We start from the raw sequence: 11,119 nt of genomic DNA, 5'->3' as shown, positions 1-11,119 counted from the left end.
TAAACTACTCAGCTATGATACAACCACTCAGTAATGATATAATCACTCAATAATGATATAATCATCCAGTAATTATATAACCACTCAGTAATGATATTACACTCAGTGATGATATAACAGCTCAGTGACGAAATAACCACTCAGGTGAGGTGAGGTTAGAGTGACAGCCCTTGACATCAAGGCCACATTCGACCGAATGTGACATCAAGATGCCCTAGCAAAACTGGAGTCAAGGGTATCGGGGTCAAAACTTCTGCTGGCTTGATTCATACCTAGTGCATAGGAAGATAGTTGTGGTTGTGGAAGGTCAGTCATCTCAGCTCCATAACACCTCTGCAGATGTCCCTCAGGGGAGTGCCTATCAATCTTCAGCTGCTTCATCAACCATCTTCCCTCCATCATAAGGTCAGAAGTGCGGATGTTCGCTGATGATTGCACAATGTTCAGCACCATTTGTGACTCCTCAGACACTAAGCAGTCCATGTTCAAAAGTAACAAGATGTGGACAATACCCAGGCTTCAGCTGACAAGTGGCAAGTAACATTTGTGTCACACAAATGCCATGTAATGACCTTCACCAATAAAAGACACTCTAGCCACCATCTCTTGACATTCAATGGTGTTACCATAATTGAATCCCCCACTGTCGACATCCTTAGGGTTATCATTGACCAGAAGCTCAACTGGACTCATTACTTAAACACAGTAGCTGCAAAAGCAGGTCAGAGACTAGGAGTACTGTGGCGAGTGGTGGTGGTGGTGGTGGTGGTGGGGGCGGGGCTGGTGGGCAGGGTGGTGGTGGTAGGGTGTGGATTAGCAGGGTAAGTACATGGGGTTACAGGGATTGAGTCTGGGCAGAATTGTTGTTTGGTGCAGACTCAAAGGGACGAATAGTCTCCTTCTGTACTGTAGAGGTCCTATGCAGTCAGGAGTGTGATGGAATATTCCCCACTAGCCTGGATGGGTGCTGATCCAGCAACACTCAAGATGCTTCACACCATCCAGGACAAAGCAGTCCCACTTGATTGGCACCACATTTACAAACATTCATTCCCTCCACCACCAATGCTCAGTAGCAGGAGCATGTATTATCTACAAGATGATTTGCAGCAATTCACCAAAGATCTTAGAAAGCACCCTCCAAACCCATGACCGCTTCCATCTAGAAAGACAAGGGCAGCAAATACATGGGAACACCACCACCTGGAAGTTCCCCTCCAAGCCACTCAACATCCTGACTTGGAAATACATCACTGCTCCTTCACACACGCTGGGTCAAAATCCTGAAATTCCCTCCCTAATGGCATAGAAGGTCAACCCACAGCATGTGGGCTGCCGCATTTCAAGAAGGCTCACCATCACCTTCTCAAGGGCAACTAAGTATGGGCAATAAATGCTGGCCAGCCAGTGACATCCATGTCCCATGAATGAGTAATAAAAAAAATCACATAATCTCACAGCAATGATATAACTGCTCAGTCATGATATAACTGCTCAGTAATGACATAATCGCTCAGTAATTATATAAATGCTCAGTAGAAATATAATTGCTCAGTAACCATATAACCGCTCAGTAACAAATATAATCGCTCAGTAATGATATAATCACTCAGTAATACTATAACGATTCAGTAATGATATAACCGTTCGGTAATGATATAACCACTCAGTAGTGATATAATCACTCAGTAATGACATAACTGCGCAGTAATGATATAACCACTCAGTAATGAATAATCACTCAGTAATGATATAACTGCTCAGTAATGATATAACCACTCACTATTGATATAACCGCTCAGTAATGAATAATCACTCAGCAATGATATAACCGCTCAGTAAGGATTTAACCAATCAGTAACAATATCACCACTCAGTATCTATGTAATCACTCAGTAATGATATAACCGCCCAGTAATGATATAACTGCTCAGTAACGATATAATCATTCAATCATGATATAAGCTGTTTTTATAGACATAACTGCCCAGCAGCCATTTCCAATTCAATAAGTTTTGCAAAACCTGCTTAGCTTTTCAGATTTTTCCAGATTTGTATCACCATGAATGTTTAACATGGTTCTTTTAGCTTCTCGCGTTACTGCACAGTTCTGTATAAATCTGTTCCAGATAGAATCAAACAAACCTGCAAGATTTACTGAGTTGTAAATGATATAACCGCTCAGTAAAGAATTGGATGTGAATATCAGCTCTGCTCGAGTGCTGTACGATCGAAGAAGGAAGCTGTAAACCGTTCACTGGCCAAAGGGCTGCTGTAACTTTTACCTGCCGAGCTCCGAAGACTGTTGAACAAAACGCTGACAGGCTGTTCCAGGGCAATGTTATTTGTGTGACTGCTCCATACATGTACTATATTAGAATTCAACTTCCACTGACTGTTACATTCCCCCGCGATTTTATTCTACGTTTTTGCTAGATTTCTTTTTGTTTATTTCTTGAACCTTCCCTCGTTAGAAATTTCTGGTAATCGACCAAATGTATTAACAAGTCCCGCTGCAGGTTCAGTCACAACACATTCACAGATGGGTTCAAACCCAAGCGGGGTTATTTCAATGTACAGTTTGGATTGTGACTGTAACGCGCGAGTCCGTCAGGGGATTCTTGCGCCATGCAGTCAAAGTTTTACCAAACTATTTATCAATTACCCAAGTACAGATTTGAATAAAACGCTTTGAAGTATTGTTAAACCGCAACCATTCTGTAATCTGGAAGTTTGAAATGAAATAATAAGAAACAGATTATTTTAAATCTGCAACTTCAACAATCGCTTCGTTCTTTATTATTTTCCCTTTCATTCTAAAGCGAGGTGAGTTAACAATTTTGTAACTTATAATTATTTCAACTGCAAAGTGTGGTTCGCAAAAAAATCACTTCTACGCATATACATTTGAAGTACAACTGTTTAACTGACACAAGATTAGAACCTAGCCTTCTCTCGCCTTGCTATACCACACCAGCCTGCTCCTTCTCTGTGTCTCTGTTGTTTGAATCACGCTAATTGTCCTCATCCTAGCGGCCTGCGAATTTCGCGGTCCTCTGTGAGATCACTGAAGGAAGCAACTAGTGGTGGAATATGCAAGCATTGTAAATAGTGTCAGGAACCACAGGGCTGATCACTGCCAAGTTCAAAGAGGGGCAGAAAAGGCCTAGAACTTGGGCGATGTTTAGCGCAGAACCACAAGTAGACGCACTGAAATACAAACACAAACCGTCAAATACACATACACACACACTCAAATACGCACACATTAAAATACACACACTCAAATAGACACATACACATTCAAGTACACATACATTCAAATAGACACTCACTCAAATAGGCACACACTCAAATACGCACACACTCAAATACTCACACACATACACTTAAGTACACACGCACACTTAAATACACACACATACACTCAAATACATACACACAAATACACACATACCCAAATACTCATACACAAACACACAAATAACACACACTCAAATACGCACATACACTCACAAATACACACACATTCAAATACTCACACAGACACTCAAATACACACACACATACTCATACACAAACACTCAAATGCTCACACGCACTCAAAAACTCGTACACGCCCAAGTACTTACACATACACACATTTAAATACTCACACACAAATACACACACGCACAATCAAACATTCATAGTAACACAAATATTCACGCACGCCCACACTCAAATATTCACACAAACGTACACAATCAGACATCCATACACAAACACACACTTAAATATAGACACACACGTCAATATTTACATACAAACACGCACATAAATACACATATTCAAATATCCACACACACAAATGTTTACACGCACATATTCACACAGACACTCATTCAAACCCACAGTCAAATATTCACACACAAGCATAGACATAAGCACTCAGACAAGCGCATACACATTTATATACGCGATCACATATACAAATTCACAAGTACATACAGATACTCAAAACAACACGCAAAGCACACACATATGCGCTCACTCAGGCACAGACTGTATAAGCGCTATGTTACCCTCAGGAACACACACACACGCTCACAAACTTTTAGCTGTCCTCTTACATTTACACACACACCTCTGTCGCAACAGAATAATCCACAGGGAACGCCAATGTATTGACTGCATGTTAATCTTGGTGAAGTTAAGGACGGATAATATCCTACAACAATTAAAATTTGTTTAAAACTAAACGTTTTAAATCAATAGATTTTCGATGAACAAGAGCTGTTTGACTATTGAAAATAGCTCATTGATTCTGGCTCCATTTCCTCTACACAAGTGTGAAAAATTGTAATTAATTGGACTGAATATAGGTAACATTTCTTATGGGGCATTTAATATAATTGCCCAACAAAAGCCTGTTTCCATCTTTAGGTGCAGCTGATGGATGTGCTGACAAGTGCAAGGTAAATATGTTAGTATTAGAAGCAGACCAGATAACATAATGATGCTTTAGTGATTCAATGGACAATTAAAACCTCCTAAATTATGCAACGAGTCTGTGTAATCCATTACGTCAGCATAATATTACACACGGAAAATCATGAACAATATAATAGATGTGGAATAGTCCTCATTTCCTCGCTAGTTTCCAGCCATTTGTGCTGAGTTCTGAAGGAGTTTGTCTGTACAATAAGTTGTATTCTTCATGTGCCCGGCTAGAAAGGAATGTTGGCCCTCGGGAACAACAGAAATATCTAAAATTATTGACTGTCAACAGTTTGATCAAAGCGTTATTATAAATTACATCCGTGTCTTGAGGAGTTCCCAAAATAACTCCTCGTCAGAGGATGAGGGAGTTGTTTATATTTGTACCGACTGGGTAGAGATTAGAGAATCCCAGTCGACATTCACAGGTTGCGAGCTAAGGACTGCTTGATTTGTATTTAAAATATAACAAGCATTAGCCAAGGTCGAAGCGATATTAAAGTTAATCTCTCCTGCCAGTAAGACATGTCCCACGTGTTTTCTGTTGGATCTTAATTAATTCGCGCTATAGCGATTTGTGTGGGACATGGAGCCCGGAGCCATCAGCTTCCCTGATCATTCACTCATTATTCGGCCTATTTTTTTGAAAAAAAAATGCATTCATGTATTAGCTTACCAGCCAATTAGATCAGTTGCACTGTTGCAGAAAAGGGCGGCTGGGAATTAAGATCTGATATTTGGTGTTTGTTAAAAACAGACTCCGAGATGGCTGTCACTGCCAGTGAATGATTTAATATTCTGCTTCTGAATGGAGCTGAATTCTTGCTAAATGGTCTAAATCCCAACACTTCCGCACATTCTGATGCGGAACAAAATGTTTTGCAATGTAAATCACTTGTGGCCCCATTTGCCTTCAGATTTATGAGTTTTAACACAAAACAGGTGTGAAGTTATCGGATACCAAACTGTCAATTTATTGGCCCAGGGGTTACTTTTAATAATTGGAGGCTCAGAGACAGGTAAATCTGATGGCAGTGCTGTGAAAGTTCTACCGGCGGTGTTCTGTCACAGTACAAGTGTCGGGGAACAAAGTATAGTAGATTTTTTTTAAATGATGTCCCAGTGAAATCGTTCATGAAAATAGCGAGGTGGGTGGAGTGGGGGAGGGGGGGTTTGGAAATGATGTGACGGGGGGAGTGGGTGGGAGGACATGAGGGGCGCTATCGATTGATTGGTAATCTCTGATTTGGAAATCCAAAGAGCATAATGATGAGTGATGGCCGCTATTATTGCACCAATTAAATATTGAACTGACATCACAAACTGAGTGAAAATCAGGGAACACAGCCCCCCTCCCCCACACTCTCGCCGGGAGAAAGAATTCAAACGCTGCTTCATTTACATCCGGCACAATTTTAAATTCCCTTCGGAAGCAAGTCTTGTCTTTCTGAAGCTTTCGTTTTATGAGCACGGATTAATTTTCCAAACGTGAAAATTCAAAATCCGCAAATTCGTGGGCTCCAACCCTAGGGATCCCCACCTGAACCAAATCATAGCGACAATCGTGTATTTACGGGGTGGGAATGAGAAATGTTACAGAAAAAATGCAACATTTGTTTTTTTTTGTAAATCAAAGTTGTTTAATGTTAACTTGGTTGTAACCCTTTCTTCCTCCAAAAAAAACTGTACATAGGTTTTGTTAGAAAACAAGTCTTCATAAATATTGTTTCAAATACCGATAATTAAATTACAAAGTGATAAATATGACATTATGAATATGTATATTTACAGAAAATAGTTAAAAAGGCAACGTTATATTTAACTGTCACGATCCTAGTGTGATACACTACATCCCAGGCTGCGAGCGAGAAGCACTAAAACGACAACAGATTTGACCCAATTGAACAGGAGAATACATTCACAAGATTTGTTTTTTTTTAAGTTCAAGACATTACAGGACTTTGGCACGTTTTAAGACTGTGTGAGTTTCACTATCAATCACCTTCCAGGTGCCACGAGTTCACTATTGAAACGAATGGTCTACGCGAGATTCCCTCTGTCACAAACCCCTTCCCCGGAGAAAATAATTAAAACCTGCCAAAATCAAACAGCAAAAAAAAACAGCCCCGCAAAAAAATAATCACCTCTGGAATCCGACAACAATCCGGTTCGCATCCTGAGCAAAGTGTGTGGTCAGTCTTAGTTGAGGCCAGGGTCCATCATCAAAAACTTGTCCCTTGCAAAACAAACCATACAGCGGCGTCCCTTCCGCCGTCTGCCTTCTGCCGACAGGATTTCACTTTGCCTCTGCCCAGAAGGTTTCAACAGGTCGGACCCGGCGAGCTGCTGATTTCCTTTTTTGAACGAACTCCTCGTTTTGTTCTCAGACATACCATTCATTGAAATTGGGCGGCAGCGGCGGGTTATGGCTGCTTGTGTTCTGTGTAGCCGGTGCCGGGTTTTTGCTTGGATCTTCGCTGTTTGAGGAGAGGAGACTGGGGGGTGTCGAGGACTCGTAGCCGGAGCTCGGCGCTGGAGACGAATCCGAACCTTGAGACTCGTGTACCTAGAATTACAAAACAAAAACAAAAATAAATCTGTTTTTCTGCGCCTTCCTTTAACCGGGAACAATCTCGTTCGGCTTTTGTAATTGTCCTCAAAGTCCAAACATGTGAAATCACTGCGCAAATCATTGAACAGAATCACAACAGCCTGCCTAAAAGGGGGAAAGTCTGTCTAAGTATATTTGTGGATTGCCTCTGGGAGCCAGCATCCCACCTACATGCGACAAGTAAGCAATTGACTACCTTCATGTGCTTCCGAAGAGAACTCGGATGTGTGTAGGACTTGTCACACATTCTGCAGATGTACGGTTTATCTGATGTGTGCACATGCATGTGCTTCTTCCGATCACTGCTGTTAGCGAATCTCCTGTCGCAACCCTCGAACTCACACTTAAACGGCTTTTCACCTGAACAAAATTTTAAAAGAAAGAACATTTGTACGCGTGTCGATAACATCCACAATTTGTGTACATTAGTTTATCGATTCCCTGATTTTCCCGGACCCTTTACGGTTCTAACCGAGCATTTTAGCCTGAAGTGTTTGCTGCTCTCTCTCTCTCTGCTGCTGACAGTTGGAAAATAAATGGCAAAACAGGAGATAGAAGTCTAAAATAAATCCACCCAAAACGAGATGTTTCAGATATTAAATCGCTTCATTGTGCAATTAATTCCTTCGCTGAAATTAGTAAAAACATCGTGTGATATGATCTATAACCCTGGTTGTATTTAGTGAAGTTATTTAGGTTGCAGTCGCTGTTTAAGAAGACGCCTCGCTGGACAAATGAAAGTTTGAACTAATCCTATTTGTCAAACATGGAAGAGAAAAAGACTTTAAAAAAAAATCACACAACAAATTCCCCCAACAGTTTCCTGTTTTTTCACATAAACATGTGGACAATTTGCTTCATCAGCGAAAAAAAACTCTGCAAATAAACTCATGGATTCCCAGTCTGTGACCGTTGTAAACATGTTTAGCAGTTTAAAAAAAACGCTGCAAAGAGGCTGGGGCTAAGAGAAAGGTTTTTGATTCCTTTCCAAGTGGAATAAAATGTTCTTGTTGAGTGTTTTCTCAGATCGGAAACAAACACATGAATCTTTAGAATTGGCTTTTAACAAAATAAAAAGACCCCTCTGGCGCTAAGGGGCGATTGACAAACAGTGAGGCTGTGTTTTTCTCTCTCTCGACTGTCGATAAGTGTCTTTTACACATTCCTCACACACACACCCAGTGAAAGTGAGCGTTTTCCGGTCAAGTTTTTTAATGTTTTTTTTAAAGAAAAGATCTAAAGTAAAATCTCGCCCAATTGTAAAATCTCCGGCGCTTTGTTTGAGCCGGGAGTTGAGCCTGAAGAGATTGGGGGGTGGGGGGGGGGGGGGTGCTGCCCGTGTGTGCCTTGGAATTAATTCTCCAAACTGGGAGCTGGGAAGCAGTTGGGAGAATGAAGTGGGAGCCCGTGCGGGGGCCGCTTTCTGGTTACCTGTGTGGGTCCGTTTGTGAATCTTTAGGTTCTCGGAGCGGGCGAATATTTTGCCACATCCCGGGAAGGGGCACGGGAACGGTTTCTCGCCAGTGTGTACTCGGATGTGATTAATGAGTTTGTATTTGGCTTTGAAAGATTTGCCTCCGCGAGGGCACTGCTCCCAGTAGCAAATGTGATTGGTTTGCTCGGGTCCGCCAACATGCTCAATGGTGATGTGTGTGACCAGTTCGTGCATGCTGCCGAAAGTTCTCTCGCAAGTCTTTTTGCTGCGATTGATCTGAACTTCGTCCATCCACTTGCAGGGCAACTCCTGTTTGATGGGTTGTCTCATATAACGAAAGAAAGCCCCGGCTCCGTGGTGGCTGGCCACATTCATGCCCACATTCATGTTCATGGGGGTGTAATTGTGAAGCTGGGCAGCGGCGTACGGGTCAGTCCGGGGGTTGCTTACCCCTCGGTAAGGATCTGCTCTGCCGAATATGTCAGTGTGTAAGCCCAAGCGCATCTGCCCGTTCACGACGTGCCCACTGGGAGATGTGTGGCTGGCCGCTTGTTCGTGGAGTCCGGGGAATAGGATGTGTCCCGGGTTGTCTGCCATCCCCGGGGGGGCGTGCATCCCCCCGGCCGGCGAGCTGAACATGCCTTGCTGAGCACTTGTGGAAGGACACTCTCCGATCCCGCCGCTCCGGTTCCGGAATAGGAAGTCCCGGCTCGAATTGAAATGTGTCCCGCCGTAGGAGCCCACTTGGCCGGCGTGCGGAGCCAGGGCGGCGGCATATCCGGATCCCTGCGGGGTGAAGGCAGATGTCTGGCTGCCCGGCATGTCGTGGGAGGCCGGGCTGAGTTTGAAGGCTCCGGGGTGAGGTGAGTCGCAGAAGGGGCTGAGTCCCAGAGCCGGGTCCCGGTTGGCCATGTCATGGTGCCGCGGGCTGGCGAAGCTCCCCACGCCCAGCGCAGGGAACTGGGGGCCCCCATCCAATAACATCGCCATCTCCACAATCCGGATCACACACTCCCCGAACACTTAGCCAGAGGGAGGGGGGGGTGGGGAGGGGGGGAAGGGAGGGGAGGGGGAGGGGGGCAAAGAGCCCTAACAACTTTGCAAAATGTGTTGCCTTAGTCCCCTCACATTAGCAATGGGCTGCTAGTGTTGTCCAAGAGTGAATCGCTGATCCCAATCAGACTAAAGCTCTCTTCAATAGGCTGATGCTCTCACACTGATAGAGTCAATCACTCAACTCCCCAGAACATAACTCAACTCAAGAGGCAACCCACCAACAGCCAATCACAGGCAGGCACTATTGTCATCACGTGAGCGCCCTGCTGTGTGTTGATTGGAAGAGGAACAGTTGACTGGCGATTACAGATACAAGAGGCGCAGAGTTGCTTGACGGGGATTGGTTGATTGGAGGGTTATTTACAGGTATGGCACCTCCATGTTATCGCCCTTGATTAATTGGGCCTAGTTCAACCTTATTTGCATTTTACTCTTCCATTTAATTTCACAAACAGCGGTTGAAATGTGCGGTATATTTGGACTTAATTTGGCGCAACCGGTGTCATGGTGCGGAGAGCAATCTGCTCTTTCTGTACAGCTATTGTGGTTAAATCATTGGCGAGGTTTTTTATTTAGAAAAGAAACACAGAGGTTTGTACTGGAAAGGAGCCGGAACAATACACAACTCTGATGTCAATCAAATCTCCAGACAGGATTGTCCATCTCGAGCAGTGAGAAACATTAGCTCATTTTTTTTCCACTGCCGTCCTCAGATATTTAAACTTCAACCGTATTTATTTTTCTTTCAATTAGTTTCTACCCATCTGGTTGTTTGAATTAGTCCCCTGAGTTTAGGGTGTAAAAAGAACCTTCCTGTTCTTTGAAAAAAAAATGTTTTTGGAACTTCACTATGCAGTGAGTTGTAATCAATAAAGATAAAGCAGTTCACAGTTTCATACAAACGGAAAATTTCCTTCTGCGCCGCCTCCTGCTTTAGAAATTAGTCAATTCTTCAACACTCTGGGCTTTACATATTTCCCGCACATTGTCAAACAATACTAGAGTCCCATTCGATTGTGCCCCACTGTAAGAAAATCTGTCAGGCCAATTCTTGTGTTTGTAAGATTGTTGTTATTGTTACTCGCCGGCGAAGCCTCCTCTCTGAGTCAATCCTGCCTCTCAGTTATTGGATTTAATTGTATTTTCCATCGGCTCAATCCTCCCCAGGACACGGCGATAGCTGTGTTAGGAAGAAGAGTGAGAGAGGGGCTGTGAAAGGTCTAGGATTTGGATATCCTGAGATTCTCTCACCCTCAGAGTCTGGCCATTGAGCACTTTTCACAGGGACTGCCGCCGCCTCGCTGCAGGAAACATGAAATCTGATCAAGTTCAGGGCTGCATTGAGACTGCTTCATGCGGCGCTTTATAACACGGCCCTTTGACGCCCCTTATCCCCAACCAGTACATTGGAAAGAACTTCACCTCTTTTTTTTAGTTTTGCAAAGAGCTGCAAATCCAGTGTAGATGCACAGGCTTCTCTAGAGCATGTTGCCATAAAACGTATATTATCCATAAAGTTTTCAAGCAAAAAAGCAGCC

At 43.3% G+C, this 11,119-nt stretch overlaps 1 protein-coding gene across 1 annotated transcript; it reads right to left on the bottom strand.

The window, feature by feature from the left end:
• Positions 1–6,142: 6,142 nt before the first annotated feature.
• Positions 6,143–9,522, bottom strand: zic3 (zic family member 3 heterotaxy 1 (odd-paired homolog, Drosophila)). The gene is made up of 3 exons (XM_080188258.1): positions 8,522–9,522; positions 7,287–7,450; positions 6,143–7,045 (listed from the first exon to the last, which is right to left on the bottom strand). The coding sequence occupies exons 1-3, from the start codon at positions 9,513–9,515 to the stop codon at positions 6,863–6,865; spliced, it is 1,341 nt and encodes a 446-aa protein (XP_080044384.1). The 5' UTR covers positions 9,516–9,522; the 3' UTR covers positions 6,143–6,862.
• Positions 9,523–11,119: the final 1,597 nt, after the last annotated feature.

The sequence above is a fragment of the Carcharhinus amblyrhynchos genome, chromosome 4 (assembly GCF_965287045.1).
Source record: "Carcharhinus amblyrhynchos chromosome 4, sCarAmb.v2.hapA, whole genome shotgun sequence".
NCBI lineage: Eukaryota > Metazoa > Chordata > Chondrichthyes > Carcharhiniformes > Carcharhinidae > Carcharhinus > Carcharhinus amblyrhynchos.
Note: the sequence above shows the minus strand (reverse complement) of the source record. Positions and strands in the feature narration are given on the sequence as shown.